At 35.2% G+C, this 17,265-nt stretch overlaps 1 protein-coding gene across 6 annotated transcripts in view; it reads right to left on the bottom strand.

Annotated features, from left to right (window-relative positions):
* LARP4 (La ribonucleoprotein 4) overlaps positions 1 to 17,265 on the bottom strand; it is a gene marked incomplete at its 3' end in the record, with an annotated part of 67,814 nt that overhangs the window by 17,639 nt on the left and 32,910 nt on the right. For 5 of the 6 annotated variants that reach the window (XM_081309079.1, XM_081309082.1, XM_081309081.1 and 2 more), the window contains exons 5-10: positions 16,447 to 16,583; positions 15,375 to 15,478; positions 11,884 to 11,994; positions 10,133 to 10,186; positions 1,877 to 2,089; positions 1,408 to 1,511 (exon numbers count right to left, since the gene is read on the bottom strand). In XM_081309079.1, the coding sequence (XP_081165205.1) occupies positions 1,408 to 1,511; positions 1,877 to 2,089; positions 10,133 to 10,186; positions 11,884 to 11,994; positions 15,375 to 15,478; positions 16,447 to 16,583 (723 nt within the window). Of the gene's footprint in view, positions 1 to 1,403; positions 1,512 to 1,876; positions 2,090 to 10,132; positions 10,187 to 11,883; positions 11,995 to 15,374; positions 15,479 to 16,446; positions 16,584 to 17,265 lie in introns of those variants that run through there. The other variant, XM_081309084.1, reaches the window with a different exon arrangement.

Here is a 17,265-nt window from a genome sequence, read left to right as displayed (position 1 = left end):
GCTCAGTGGTTAAGTACCACTGAGTTCAATCCCCAGTAGCCCCCACTACAAACACACACCAAAAGGGCAAAACTAGTAATTAATTCTAAACCATCTTTTATTCTTTGCTCATTATTCACTATCAAAAGCCATAGTAACATACAAAATATTATCACTTAACATCTATATAAAGAAAAATACTTAATATACTTACCAATCTTCTGTAAAATAGTAAACAGGATCCCTAATAATTTATTATCTACAAAACAGGTGTACCTATCGTCAGTGCTATAAAAATTAAGATAAAAATGTAAGGCTTGCTGGGTGTAGAGGCACATGCCTATAATCCCAGTGACTTAGGAGGCTGAGGTAGGAGTTTCACAAATTCAAAGGCAGCCTCAGCAACAACAACGCACTAAGCAATTTAGTGAGAACCCACCTCTAAATAAAATACAAAATAGGATTGTGGTGCTGGGCCTGTAGCTCAGTAGCAGAGCACTTGCCTAGCATGTGTGAGGCCCTGGGTTCAATGCTTAGCACTGCATATAAACAAATGAATAAAATAAAGGTCTGTTAACATCTTAAGGAAAAAAAAGGAAAAGAGAAAAATAAAGGCATGCTGTCCATCTACAACAACAAAAATATAGGGCTGTGGCTCAGTGGTTGAGTGTCCCTGTGTTCAATCCCCAGTATACTTTGCACCCTCTCCTCACCACAAAAAAAGTGAGGCTTTAGGAATATAGTCTGAGATTTAAAAGCTATTTGTGTGTGTGTGTGTGTTTGGGGGATACTGAACCCAGGGGTGCTCTACCCCTGAGACCTACGTCCCCAGTCCTTTTTATTTTTGAGATAGAGTCTCCTAGGTGGCTGAGGCTGGTGTCCAACTTTAGATCCCCCTACCCCCATCTCTAATCTCCAATCTCTCAAGTAGCTGGGATTACAAATATGTGCCACAAGTCCTAGTGCAAAATTAATTTTTTTTTAAAGAGAGAGAGAGAGAGAGGGGGATAGAGAGAGAGAGAGAGAGAGAGAGAGAGAGAGAGAGGAGAAGAGAGAGAGAGAGAATTTTAATATTTATTTATTTTTTCTTAGTTCTCGGCGGACACAACATCTTTGTTTGTATGTGGTGCTGAGGCGTGCTACCGCTTGAGCCACATCCCCAGCCCCCAAAATTAATTCTTCAGAATCTGAAATAATACGTATCACAACATTTCACATTTCTAACCCCAAAGATTTTTCAAAATGTTACCCATTTATTATACTGAGTGGCATTTAGGCACAATTCTAGATTGAATCATTCATATGTATTAATAAATATACAAACATTTTTATTGTGTCTGCCAATGAGTATTGCTATTAACAGCAGTAATTTATTAAGAACAATTAGGAATTGTTTAAAATAAATTTCAGCTATGATTGTTATCTTACCGATTTTTTTGGAATGGTCGACCAACATTCATAGCAGCAGCATTTGTTTTATAAGATCCTGGTGAATTAAAGCCATTCACAAAACTTCCATTGGGAAAGGGAGCCTAGAAGAAAATTTTAATGTTTAAACAATATCAATGGTAAAGACAAAAAATGGGATTAGGGTCACAGAAACCTTATTGAGCTTAGCCTCCTTTTAAGCCAAATATTTTATTTCTTTACTTTTGCAATATTCACATCACATACCACTTGACTTATGAATAATTGTTAGTTCATTACTTAATAAGGAATATTATTCTCTGACAAAGTTTCATAACACTAAAACCATTTAAAACCCTGTAAGGACTTATAAGCTACAAAGTAATAAATAGCAACATAAATTAACTACTCCAGCCTATTTCTTCAATTTTCAGGATGGATTAAAAATCCTGTAATTTTTGTTTTATTGTGCTATAAGTATCTCACTTACCAGTGGCGTTTCAAAGTAAGGTGCAGGACTTGGAGACCAAGACTGAGGCACAATACTATAGACTGAGTACTGTTGATGAGGATTATATACAGGCTGCATAAAGACTGGTGAGGCATACTGTGCTTGAGTTTGAATTGGTTGACTATACATACTAGAATCCATTAATCGATAACCATTCTTAGCAAAAAAAGTATTGATGGCTTTTATCCTTGCCTAGAAGCAAAAGGAGCACATTATAATAAAACTCAAGTGCATATAATAAAACTCAAGTGCATATTTTAACATAGTATATTAAATTTACATTTAACACATATTATATGACTACACTATTTCTGTTTACTGTAGAGTCAGTAGAAGAAAAGAAAACTGACAGCTTTATTAACAAGAAATCTGCACACAGGAAAAAATAGAATAAACAAGGTTAAAAAATAGAAAAGTCTGAATGGTGAAACTAATTACAACTTATCACACAAAGAGTGCTAATATCTCTAATAATATATAAATTGTAAAAAATAGGCATGAAAAAGCTCAAAAACTCTACTAAGGGTTAGAAATGAGCAGAATTAACAAAAATGAAAGGCAAACATATGAAACAGATGCTAAACCTAGCTTTTAAGATGAAATTAAATAACACATATGGCTAGGTACACTGGTGTACACCTGTAATCCCAGCAACTACAGAGGTTAACGCAGGAGGATTTCAAGTTTAAGATCAGTCTAGTCAACTGTCTAGAACATTTCAAGACTTTATAAAGGCTGAGGATATATCTCAGTGGTGGAGCACTTGACTATCATGCTAGAGAAACCATGTTCAATCCTACCATGACAATATATACATAATTAACATCTAGGAAAAAAATGCTCAAAATCACTAATGATCAGAGAAATGAAAATTAAAATCACAATATAACCCCATATACCTGTTAAAATGGCTGTTCTCAATAAGACCAGTGTTGAAGTGGATGTAGAGAAAGAACTATTGAACACTATTGGTGGAAACCTAAATTAGTAGAGCCATTATGGAAAACAGTTTGAAAAAGGCCCTTACAAGTTAAAAATAAGCCTTGGGGTGTAGCTCTGTGATAAAGAACTTGCCTAGCATGTGTGAGACCCTGGGTTTGATCCCCAGCATAAAAACCAAACAAAAACTCAAAATAAAAACAAAGGAAACCCCCATACGTTAAAAAAAAATAAAATTATTTTTATAAAATCATAAATTAAATTTAATGGTCTCACCACAAAAAATAAGTACACAAGGCAGATGTTATTAGACTGATTTATTAATTTCATAATGCATATGCTTATTATGACATAAAATTGTACCTGAAAAATGTATACAATGTCAATTATACCTTTAAAAAACTGGAAGAAAAAATGCACACAGCTATTTAAGAACAGTAATCATAAACAGAATGGGAAATGAAGATAAATTCTCCTTGGGTTAGGGCTCAGTGGTAGAGTACTCGCCTAGAATGTGCAAGGCACTGCGTTCAATCCTCAGCAAATTACTTATAACCAAAAAACTTTAAATATTAAAAAAAAGAAGAAAAAAAAAAGAGAAAATAAATCCTCCTCTAAAACACAACACAAATACAGGAACAATTCAACAGTCCATCAATCATGGTGTATCCACATGATATTCATCAACTATGAAACTTAGGTACTTCTCTAAATACTATTTTGGAGTGATTTCCAAAAATATACTATTAAGGGAGAAAAAGAAAAGGTGAGGAGGAGAAAAGTTTATGTAGTAAGGCTATTGTAAGATGGGCATATGACACTTGGATATACAAATATTAGTATTTATTTAACATACTGTGTTTATGTGCTCAGATTTTTTTTAATAAAATCTATTTTTTTTAAAGAGGGGGGGAGAGGGGGAGGGAAGGAGGGAGAGGGAGAGAAAGAATTTTTTAATATTTATTTTTTAGATTTCGCCGGACACAACATTTGTTTGTATGTGGAGCTGAGGATCAAACCCGGGCCGCATGAATGCCAGGCGAGCGCACTACTGCTTGAGCCACATCCCCAGCCCCTGTGCTCAGATTTTTAAAAAATATTTATTTATGTATTTTTTTAGTTTTAGGTAGACACATTATTTTGTTTTTATGTGGTGCTGAGGATCGAACCCAGGGTCTCATGGCATGCTAGGTGAGCGCTCTACCACTGAGCCACAACCTCAGCCAGCCCACATATGCTTAGATTTAAAACAAAAATTAATCTGTATAAGTTACAAGAAAAAGGAAACTAAAGGTATATCTAATTTGATATGTAACAAAGAATTGCTAAGTGAATTTAGCCCATAATAAAATAAACAGCTGATTGTATGTATGTACCTCAGAAATCATAGGCACAAAATATGGCAAGATAATCAACACTCTTCAATTGTTTTCAGCATTATATTGCTATTGATACTGTTATTCTGATATTTTTGTGTGCAATTATGGAATAGATTTAATCAGTGATTATATTAGTGTCACAGACATCCAAGATTTCACACTAAAGAAACGAGAGACTGATGAGACTGAAGAAATATAAACTACATTGACTGAAATTAAATGGAAAGCTTCAGCACAAACTCAATGTACTTTTTCTCAAAAAGGGCTAGAGAGCACATGTACCTTAGATTTACCCAATACAAAAGTTGAAACCAGCAAGCCACTAAGCTTCTTGTGCCTAGCCAGTGGTACACAAAATATCATTTCCTCATAAAGGAATCCAGGGAACTGTAAAACATGCTGACTCCAGGTCTTTGCAGTGGTATTACAGAAAAGCCTGGAACACCTTGTCATATTACTAAGCAGGGACACTACTGAAAAGTACCAGAGCTGAAACAAAAGAACTTGGGAGATAACTCAGAGAGGCCAAACTCAACATGAAAAATAATCACACATTTTTAAATACTCAGAATAAAAAAAAGAAAGGTCACTTTTTTCTTTCTTTTGGAGTACAGGATATAGAACCCAGGGCCTTTGTGTATGCTAGGCAAGTGTTCTACCACTAAACTACATTTCCATCCCCAACATACCATTAAAAACAAAAACTGGTAATAAAGGCTAGCAACAACCATTTAGCATGCATTTCACACGAGTTGTACCTCAGGACAATGGAGACGAGGGTAAGCCTCTAATAAACAGAAAAGAAGGCAATACGTAAAAGGCACAATCTAAGTCAATGACACCAGCAGCTAGTTTTAGTTCCCTCTCTGTGATATTCTGAGAGCAAAATCAAATTTGATCAAGATTCTTGATCAAGGTACCAATTTGCATGAAATACAGGAGGATAACAATCACATTAAACTACACTCAAGAAACCATTTAGCAAGGCATTTAAAATGGGTGGAGAATGTCCGATGAAGGGGTTGCTGAGGAAGAGGAATGTTCCAGCAGTCTATTAAAATTTATAAATGCAGATTATAAATAGAAAGAGAGATGGGGATATAGTTCAGGTAGAGTGTTTGCCTCATGCACAAGGCCCTGGGTTCAATCCTCAGCATGGGGAGGCCACGGGAGGGGGAGAGAGGGAGAAGAAAGAGGGGGTAAGGGAGGGAGAAGGGGATAGGAAGAGAAGGGGGGAGAGGGGTAGAGAGATGGGGTAGGAGAGGGAGTGTAACTAGCAAAATATAAGGATATGAACATATACCAGCAGAGCATTTGCCTGGCATGCATGAAGTCCCGGGTTCAGTCCCTACTGCTGGAAAATAAAGGGAAAAAAGTATACCCTAGAGAAATTCTATAAGACATTCTTTATTTTTAAAGAATAGTTTAAAAATTTTTTTGTTTTATTTTTATGTGTGTTGAGGGTCAAACCCAATGCCTCACAGGTACTAGGCAAGTGCTCTCCCACTGAGCTACAAGCCCAGCCTCCAACGTTCTTATAAAAGAAAAGGGGGGGGGGGGAAGAAAAGAAAAAAGGATGGTAGAGCATTTGCTTAACATGTACAAGGTTTTGGGTTCAATCCCCAGTATGTGAAACAGACAAGGGAAATCAAGAAAATACAAACACTGAGTATTATCTGATAATAGAAAAAAAATCAGTGATGATGATACTGTGGCTATTTTGGGGATTATATTTTATTGTTTTATTGATATAGCCTAAGCATCTAAAATATGGCTGTTTAAAAAAAAAAGAATCCCTATCCTTAAGAACTACTAACGTTAATTTTTTTTAAGATTCTAATTTGAGCCATTTTATTAGCATACAAGAAGGTGTATTATTCACATTTAAGCTTCAGTTCTTCAGAACTGAAGCACTGGTAGCATTGTGCATGAAGTACTTTGAGATCGCAGAGTAGGAAATTAAGTATAGAGTGGAGGTCTTTTTTCTTTGGTTTTAGGTGGGCACAGTATCTTTATTTTGTTTTTATGTGATGCTGAGGAACGAACCCAGTGCCTCACGCATGCCAGATGAGTGCGCTACCACCTGAGCCACATCCCCAGCCCATTAATTTCTTTATAGATGAAATTAAGTGTGGAATTTGTTTCCAAATAATTTTTTTTAAAGAGAGAGTGAGAGAGAAGTGAGAGAGGAGAGAGAGTGAGAGAGAGAGAGAGAATTTTTAATATTTATTTTTTAGTTCTCGGCGGACACAACATCTTTGTTGGTATGTGGTGCTGAGGATCGAACCCGGGCCGCACGCATGCCAGGTGAGCGTGCTACCGCTTGAGCCACATCCCCAGCCCTCCAAATAATTTTGTTATGTGCACTTTACCACAACAGAAAAAAAAATGGGTCATAGGTACATAGTGGTTTATTATACTATGCTGTCCACATTTATGTTTGAAATTCCTGCATTAAGTTTACTTAAAAAGTCAAGCATGATGATGCATGTGTGTACAGCTACTCGGAAGCCTAAGGCAGAAGGATCACAAATTTGAGCCTAGCCTTAGCAACTTAGTGAGACCCTATCTCAAACATCTTTTAAACAAGGAGGCAGGACTTGGGATTTAGTTTAGTGTCCCTAGGTTCAATCTCCAGTACCTAAATAATTAGGTAAACCAACAAAAATTGTTCTAACACATGGCAAATTTTTAATTCAGACTATGTAGTGAGATAAACTGCTTTTGGGCACTCTTAGTAAGAAAAGTACATGGCTAACAAAACCTGTGATATTCATTATTGAGCTGCTGAAATAAAGTTTGGCAATTTCTGCAACAGAATTAATAGATGTTAGAGGGTGGGCTGGGGTTGTAGCTCAGTAATAATGTGCTTGCCTCTCATGTGGAAGGCACTGGGTTCAATCCTCAGCACCACATAAAAATAAGATATTGTGTCCATCTACAACTTAAAAAATATATATATTATATATAAAAAATAAAAAGATGTGAGAGGGTTAGATTAGGAACAAAAAGCCACACCAAGGTGTTGGAACTTGCCAAAAGAAATGAGAACATCATTAATTTACTGGTTAAGTTGAGGACAGTTGGCAGTTTCACCTTATATTTATTCATTATTGTGAATAGTAGTACAGTATTCATTCTGGTCTGGTGTGTGTGTGTATGTGTGTGTGTGTGTGTGTGTGTGTGTGTGTTTAGGGTGGGTTTTTGTTTTTTTTTTTGCGTGTGTGTTGCTAGGGATTGAACCAAGGGCATCATTGAAAACAGCAAAGATTTTAATCCAGCTATTATAAATGTATTTATAAATAACATACAAATTGGGGACTGGGGATATAGCACAGTTGGTAGAGTACCAAGGCCCTGGATTCAATCCCCAGCAGTGGGGTAAGGTGGGGGGAACTATAAAAATATTATGTTAATTGGCTAAAGTTAGAATGCAATCTAAACATATGAAAATATTTTTAAATAGAAATTCTAGAATATAGCCTCTAAAATTACATGTTCAGACTGAGGGTCTAGCTCAGTTGTAGAGAACAAGCGTAGCATGTACTAAGGCCTTATGATTCAATTTCCAGTAACACAAATGGTTTGTCTTATTTAAGCTGAGAGCACCATATAGGATTTCTGGCTCTGGCATTTTTCTTTCCAGGTATTAGGCCATTTGGTTTGGATGGATGGCATAAATGTTAATGTGCAGGCAGGGGATGTGGCTCAGTGGTAAAGCGCTTGCTTCATGTTCAAGAATTTGGCCTCAATCTATACCATGGGGAAAAAAAATCAAATCAAATCAAAAAGAGGTGATGGAAACTAAAGTGAATTTCTTGGCAAGAACACTGCTATGTGAAGCAAAAAAAAAAAAAAAAAAAAAAAAGAAGAAAAATCAAAATGGTAGAGAGGAAAAACAAAAAATTACAGTGTAAATTTTTATTACTATACCTGAAATTTCAGCAAAAGAAAAAAGAAACGGGAAGTGAAGGAATAATCAAACTACAGGTTATTTGCAGATTTCATCATTTCTCATGTTCATAATCCAAAAGACCCACCAACCATTAGATACAATAAAGGTGCTCACCAAGGTTGCCGTAGACTATAACATTAAACAAAACAAAAAGAAAACCAAACGAAAAAAACCCTAAGATAACAAAAATAACCCCCCCACCTCCACCTACCAGTGGGACAAGGACAAACAAAAACATAATTTTAAAAAATTATCTTTTGGTGTTGATAGACCTTTATTTTATTATTTATATGATGTGTTAAGAATCAAACAGTGCCTCTCATATGCCAGGCAAGTGTGCTATCACTGAGCCATAACCCCAACCCCAAAAGCATAATTTTTAAGAAGGGCTGGAGCTGGAGCTCAGTGGTAAAGTGTTTGCCTGGATGAATGGTTCAATCCTTAGCAACACACACAGCAGACCAGAATGAATATTGTACTACTATTCACAATAATGAATAAATACAAGGTGAAACTGCCAACTGTCCTCAACTTAATCAATAAATTAATGATATTCTCATTAATTCAAATAACTTTTGAAAATTGGCACTGGACAAATGTTTCAGAATTCATATGGAAAATTAATGGTTTCAGAATAGCCAACATAACCCTGAAAAATAAGAAAAAGGAGAAAAAAATTATATATGGAAATAAGGATATTGCACAACTATGGCAATTAAAAAATATTAGTATTGGTTCAGGAAAGTAGAGATGCAGAAAACAGGAAAAAGAACCTGAAACAGATCTCAGAGATTTAGCACTAACCACATTTTTTTTTAAAGAGAATTTTTCAACGTTTATTTTTCAGTTCTCGGCGGACACAACATCGTTGTTGGTATGTGGTGCTGAGGATCGAACCCGGGCCGCACGCATGCCAGGCGAGCGCGCTACCGCTTGAGCCACATCCCCAGCCCGCACTAACCACATTGTAAAAGAATAAATCAGTCAACAATTTCATGTTGAGACAATAGTATTTTCATTTATGTTAAGAAATGAAATTAGATTTCCATTTCATACTACTAAGATTTAGATCTTGGTAAATACTAAGTCCTAAGACCTAAATCTGAAATACAAAACCTTGAAGCTATTAAAAGACTCAGAACATTTTCATAGTCTCAAAGTAAAGAAGGTGATAATAATAGGAGAGCATCAGAGGCAATGAAAATAATTACAACTACCAAATAGCTTATTCGTAACATGAAAACTAATAACATGACCTACTATACAATAAGGATGATATTAAATATGTCAAATTCTTAGAACATGGGCTGGGGTTATGGCTCAGAGGTAAAGCGCTTGCCTAGCATGTGTGAGGCATTAGGTTTGATCCTCAGCACCACATAAAATAAAAAATAAAGATACTGTGTCCACCTGTAACTAAAAAAGATAAATACTTAAAATAAATTCTTAGAACATGCCTGACATATACTTCTTAATAATATAACATACTAATTATATGAAAGCAGGTAGGTTATTCTCACTTTTTGCACTAGTAAAATGAAGTACCCTTCCCAGGTAACAATGTGGTAAAGTGTAGCAGTTACGAAGCTACTCCAATTGTTCAAACAATAGCAATAGTGATGGAAAGAAGTTGGAGGGTAGATTTCATAGGACCCAAGAACAGATAAGACACTATTAAGTATCATCAATGACAATTCCTAGGTTCCCAAATTGTTCAATGTTAATGTGGGAATGCAGTCAATTGAGATGAGGGTGAAAGTACTAAGAATGTTTTTCATTCCTGTTGTTAAAGTTCTATCAACTAAGAATCAAATAATACAAGCCAAAAATATCTTTTAAATTACTATTGTTTTTGTAAAATATTATTTCCATGTTTTTTAAAATTCTTAAAGGACAAAAACAACAACAACAACAAAAACTGTTTCACACCATTCCTGTACTGTATTTACAAATGTTTCTTACCATGATTGGCTTGCCCTGAAACGTTTTAACTTCTTCTCTTAAGTATTTAAAAGCCTGTTAATGAAGCAGAAAGGAACTTTCATAAATATTTAGACATTTCATTAAAGCTATTTTTATTCTATCAACATTTTGGGATTAGCAATTGTTTCTAAATAAAACAACAGTCTGAAGGTGACAGAATGAAAAAGCAAAGAAAAAAAATCTAAGCCTTTCTCAGCTACAGTTCCAAGTATGGATTGCCAGGCACAGTGGTGCTTGCCTGTAATCCCAGCAGCTTGGGAGGCTGAGGCAGGAGGATCTTGAGTACAAAGTCAGCCTTGGCAACTTAGTGAGGCCCTAAGCAACTCAGAGAAACCCTGTCTCTAAAGTTCAAAAAAAGGCTGGGGATGTGGCTCAACTTGAGGTTCAATTCCCATTACCAAAAAAAAAAAAAAAAAAAGAAAGAAAAGAAGATCTAGTATAGATTACCACAGACAAAACACATCAGATTCAAAACAGAAATATCACTAGATAGCAATTTAAAAACTATTCAGATAATCTTCTAAGACAATTAAAAATCTTGGTAACTTTACAATGCAAACACAAATATATTTTTGTTTCAAAGGAATATATTTCTCTTAGCTTTAAGAGGAAAATGTTAACAACTAAGAGTAAAACATTAAAGTCAAATTTCAACATTTTAGAAAATACAGTCTACCTACCATCTACTAGAAATACCAACAATTGAGAACAGAGCTCCCAATCTCCACAGTAACTTTGATAAATTTAATATACAATTTATTTATTTTTTTAATCCAGGGCCTTGTGCATGTGAGGCAAGCACTCTACCAACTACTTTTTTTTTTAAATTTGACAGGAAACAAACAGTTCTTAAATGGAAACTAAGGAAGCTTTATGAAGATGACCAAAAAAGATACCAGTTAAGCAAGAGTAAAAAGGTGACCAAGGCACTCATAAGTTTTTAAAAACACCCGTGTAAAGCCAGTGAGGTGGTGCATGCCTGTAATTCTAGTGGCTCAGGAGGCTGAGGCAGGAGAACCAGGAGTTCAGAGTCGGCCTCAGCAAAAAAGCAAGGGGCTAAGCAACTAAGACCCCATCTCTAAATAAAATACAAAATAGGGCTGGGGATGTAGCTCAGTGGTTGAGTGACCCCGAGTTCAATCCCTGGCACATTCATAAATAAATAAATACAAATAAAAGCACCAGTGTATGCACATATTTTTTTTCTGTCTTTTTAAAAAAATATTTATCTTTCAATTGTAGCTGGACACAACACCTTTATCTATTTATTTATTTATTTTATCGAACCCAGGGCCTCGCATGTGCTAGGAAGGCGCTCTACTGCTGAGCCACAACCGCAGCTCCTCCTTTAAAAAAAAACAAAACAAAACAAAACAAAAAAAAAAAAAAAAACATTTTTAGGGGCTGGGGTTGTGGCTTAGCAGTACAGTGCTCATCTAGCATGTGTGAGGTACTGGGTTCGATCATCAGTATCATAAAAATAAATAAAATAAAGGCATTGTGTCCATCTACAACTAAAAAAATAATAATAAAAAAGTTTTAGTTGTAGATGGACACAATGACTTTATGTATTTTGATGTGGTGTTGAAGATCAAACCCAGGGCATCACACATACTAGGCAAACACTCTATCACTGAGCTACAACCCCAGGCAGTACACATTTTCTTAGTTAACATATACTGTGACTTCTCTTACAACCAGGACTATAACAAGAAAAGTTTTCTCCTTACCTGTTGTGCATCTGTGTCTGACTGAAAAGTGATATACCAGTTGCTATTATGTGCAAACTCACAGCTTATCACTTTGGGGCAGTTTTCACTTTTAAACAAAGCTTTCACTTCCTAAAAAAGAAAAATCACAGTCATTTTCTTTTTGATTTTCTGGTAAGGTTGAGCACTTCTTCACATCTTTTGGTCCTCAATCCCAGGTACAAATAGAAAACAAAAGATATTTACACTAAAACTCAAGAGTGGTCAGTTAACATATTTAAAGATACTTAATATAAAGAAACAACTGAAAGTGAAAAAGTATGCATACATCTAAAGTATACATACATACATAAAGTTTAAAGAAAGAATATGCATTAAAATACCATCAAAAGTCACTGACTTAATCCCCAAACCAACCCATGTTCAAGTTCTTTTTACCAACTCCATTTTTACCAATGAAGTCCACTGAACCTGTTTATTACAAGTATGAAGAGAAATGTAATAATAACCAAAAATTTCCAAGTAAGAGAATATGATCAGGTTAAACTGCACCCACAAAATATCAAAGCATCATTATAGGCATCAATTTTTTTATATTTATTTTTTAGTTGTAGTTAGACACAATACCTTTATTTATTTATGTGGTGCTGACGAACCAGGGCCCTGCATGTGTGAGGTGAGCGCTCTACCACTGAGCCTCAACCCCAGCCCCTAGGCAATTTTTTAAGATAAAAGCTGACGGGAATATTGATGACAACAGTGAAACCTAACCAGTATACCTCAAATTTTTAAGACACTGAATTTATTTATTTATTTTTAATATTTATTTTTTAGTTTTCGGCAGACACGACATCTTTTTTGTATGTGGTGCTGAGGATCGAACTCGGACTGCACGCATGCCAGGCGAACGAGATACCGCTTGAGCCACATCCCCAGCCCAAAGACACTGAATTTAAAAAAGAATGTTCTCATTGTGATAAATGACATTGCGTCAAATGTTTGAAATTTTAAAAAGTGGAAAACCATCAAGTTCTATAACTTTTGTAAAAGTGGTAAATTATCATCAACTGCAGTTTAGAAAATCACCATGTAATCCCAAAATTACATCACTGAAGATCTGTATGAAACTATTAGGTTGCCACTTACTACTGATCTTTACTTTAAAAATACCATCATGGGGCTGGGGATGTGGCTCAAGCGGTAGTGCGCTCGCCTGGCATGCGTATGGCCCGGGTTCGATCCTCCAACACCGCATACAAAGATGTTGTGTCCGCCAATAACTAATAAATAAATAAATATTTTTTTTTAAAAAATACCATCAATACTGTATATATTTCTTATTCCCTTAAAATGTTTAACGAATTAATTTTAAAAGATTTTAATAAAATGCTTATTTTCCACTTTCATCATTCCACAGGAAGTTATGCTTACAGATTTACTTTTGCAAGCATTAAGAGGGGAAGTCTGGACTTAGAGTAAGCAAAAATTTATTTTGCCAGGAACCTTAAAGGGTCACTACCTCGACTACTCATTTTAATAAAAATTTCAGTGATTACTGCCTACATTTATTTTATCTGGCTATTTTAATCATCTATACTTCCTTTACTTTTTTGGTAATATTGTTCACTATCACCTTGTTTTATTGTTTTTCATGTAGTAAACTCTTTATGTATTCAGAATAAAAATTAAAATAAATACAAATTTGACAAAGAGTATTTTATGTACCAGGTCACTACTCTAAGTTTCAAAGATCTTGTGACAGTTTCTTTTCTAATTTCTCTCTGCTTCTTTCTCTGTTTAGGAAATCTTCATTCTAGATACTGAATACTGAATGACTTTGGGTAAAAAGATAAGCTACTGGGCTGGGGATATGGCTCAAGCGGTAGCGCGCTCGCCTCACATGTGTGCGGCCTGGGTTCGATCCTCAGCACCACATACAAAGAAGTTTATGTCCGCTGAAAACTAAAAAATAAATATTAAAAAAAAAAAAAAAAGATTAGCTACTAAGGCATCATTATTTACTATGTGGCAAGGGACTAAAAATTCTAAACATGGCTAATAAATTACAATAAACAAGGTAATGATCAATCCTCAACTTTTTAGATTTAGTCTTAAAATGGACACAGTGGTTAAGAAACACAGGCTTCTGAATCAGATGATCAAGTTTAAATGTAGACGCTCTCATGTAACTGCCCATTTATCCTTGGACAAGTTACTCAACCACATAAAGATCAGTTTTTTTTGGGGGGGGCCTGGGGTTGAGGCTCTGCAGTAGAGCGCTTGCCTAGCACGGGGGAGGTGCTGGGTTGGATCCTCAGCACCACATAAAAATAAACAACAACAACAAAAATAATAGAAGTATTCTGTCGAACTACCCCCCCCCCCCCCCCGCTAAAATCAGTTCTTTATCTTAAAACAGGTTATAAAACCCCTGGCTTCTCATTTTCCCCTGCACTGGGGATTGAACCCAAGGGTATTTTACCACTGAGTTACATCCCAGTCCTTTCTATTTATTATTATCTTTTTTGAGTAGTGGGGATAGAACCTTTTTGAGTCTTGCTATAAAATGTCCAGCATGGCCATGAACTTGTGAGCCTCTGGAGTTGCTGGGATTATACAGCATACACCACTATGTCTAGCTCAAACATTATATTCTTATGTATCATACCACCTTTATGACTACAGCTTTGCTTTATATTTTGCTAACCAACAGAGTTCATCTCACATCATTAGTACTTATTCAAGATTCTTTCTATCCATCCTTCCAGATGAATCCATAAGTTCTCAAAATAGCCCATTTATTTATTTATTTTTTTTAGAGAGAGAGAGAGAGAGAGAGAGAGAGAGAGAGAGAGAGAGAGAGAGAGAGAGAGAATTTTTAATATTTATTTTTTAGTTCTCGGCGGACACAACATCTTTGTTGGTATGTGGTGCTGAGGATCGAACCCGGGCCGCACGCATGCCAGGCGAGCGTGCTACCGCTTGAGCCACATCCCTAGCCCCCCAAAATAGCCCATTTATAATTTATTAATTTATTTTTTGGTACCAGGGATTAAATCAGGGACACTCAGAAACTGAGCCATATCCCCAGTCCATTTTGTTGTTGTTTTTAAAGACAAGGGTCTCATCTCACTACATTGCTTAGGACTCACTAAGTTGCTGAGGCTGGCTTTGATCTTGCAGTTGTCCTGCCTCGGTATCCAGAGTTGCTGGGATCACAGATGAGTACCAGTGCACCCAAATCCCCATTTATATTTAAACTGTAATTGAGTCAAACCAAAAAATTCAGAATTTGATTCACTGCTTAGCCTACCCTTCCAGAACATAGAATTGCATGTTTTTCTCCCTCTGTTTTTCTAATGTCAGAATTTTGAAAACAAATTAATATTTATCCTATAGACAGTAACTAACACAGGACACTGTCTTATCTGTCTTATGTTTTGCTTATGTACCTCCTCCAATTTAAACAGTTAAAGAACATTTAACTTACAAATGATTAATGAATGATTTACCTCTACTGGTGTTGTTTCAGGAATCTCTCTGAGAATGACAATACAACGTTTATGACTTGGTCTCACCTTCTCACCCTTCTCATCAACTTGTACCATAGGAGAAGCTGAAATTTTAAAAAGTGATCTCATTTGTGACAGGTGGTGATGTTAATAACACCATTAAAAAACCATGCATTTTAATTTCCATAGAATACACTAGCAGAGGCTAGGTTAATATAGCAAACATAAGTTACAATTAAAAAAAAAAAAAGGAAGTTTATATGCAAAAAACATTAAATATTCAGAGTATGTACTTTGGGGGTTGGGAATGTGGGTCTGGCATGTGTAAGGCCCCAAGAAAAAACAAACAAAAGAAACAGAGTACATCAACTTAGCACTGTGTTGAGGCTAAAAAGAAACCTTCGGAGAGCACGAAGCACCTATAATTATGATTTTAATTAATTAGTTAAGGGCCTCATCTAAATATATTTACTTTTATATTCTACTATAAAGATCTAAAACCCATTTAGATGTTGGTTTTGAGGAATCCCATTGTCAAAAGTTTTATTTCTACCTCTTTCAGAAGACCACTAAAAATTCTTAGAGCCTCAACCAAGAAATATAAATTCTTTACCAAATTTCAGAAGTATTTGTCAAACTGTAGGTCACAACTCATATGTAAGTCACAAAATCACTTTAGGACAAAAGAAATGAGTTTGTTGCAAATATACAGTATTAACTTGTAAAACTGACATTTCAATTGTGTGTAGTAGATATGTGGCGAGTTTATCTGACTATAATGTAAACATTCACCTTAGGTAGGTTCAAAAGTTTCAAACAGATCGCTTTACAAGGTATGAGGAATAAGCTTTCTAGTAGCCCATGAAATTAGATTTTATTGTTTACATTTGCTAAATACAACTGACACAGAAGCTGTATACATACATCCTGGCCAGTAAAAATAATTTATTAGAAAAAAATAGAAATAAACAGTAAGATGAGTTAGAACAATTCCCTGTATCATAAAAAAATCCAAAAAAATATTTAACTTCTTAAGTTTTAAAAATAAGCTAAAAGGTTATTATTTACATACATCTCAACACTTCAAGAATTAGATCAGGATCTGTGGTCAATTTTTTTATCTCTTCCATGTTGGCAATTGTCCAAATTGGGACGAACTGATCACTATCCATCTGAGATATCAAATAAAGATCCTTTGACAAGTTTTCTCTGAAACGAATAAACAAAAGCAATATAACAAACAATTTTTAAAAAGCATCTATGGAAAAAATGTACCTTACTCACTTTTGTCACTATGTCTAGGGAAAAAAAAATTATGCTATTAGAATTAACATAGTAAACGTTGAAAAATCCATTTAAAAGTTCATGTTCAAAGATACCAACATAATATACATTGCTAATCTTTCATAAAGTTTCTGGATCCCTAAATATACTTGGCCCCATAGTTCTGGACAAGTGATTTTATTGAATTATATAAAAAATGCTTAATATTAAAAGGCATATTACAAAGTATTACATAGAGCATAGTTCCATATTATACACAATTTACCATCAATATTAGAGTATGCATATGAGAATTTTTCTAGGTGCAGAGTCAGTACTGGGGATTGAATGAACCTACAGCCTTCGGCATGCTAGGCAGGCACTCCTTTTTAATTATATTTCAAGACAGGGTATCACCAAAGTAGCCAGGATAGCCTTCACCTTGAAATCCTCCTGCCTCAGCCTCCTGAGTAGCTGGATTACAGATGTGCCCCCATTGAGCCTACCTGGAGGTTTTTTTTAGCATGTTTAACCTTTGTAACTTAAAATATATATTTAAATGAAGAAAATAGTTTTCTAAGATACATTTTAAAAAAAGATACAAATACTTCTATCTTACACATAAAAT

The sequence above is a fragment of the Spermophilus citellus genome (genome assembly GCF_964194105.1).
Source record: "Spermophilus citellus genome assembly, chromosome: 10".
Taxonomy (NCBI): Eukaryota; Metazoa; Chordata; class Mammalia; order Rodentia; family Sciuridae; genus Spermophilus; species Spermophilus citellus.
Note: the sequence above shows the minus strand (reverse complement) of the source record. Positions and strands in the feature narration are given on the sequence as shown.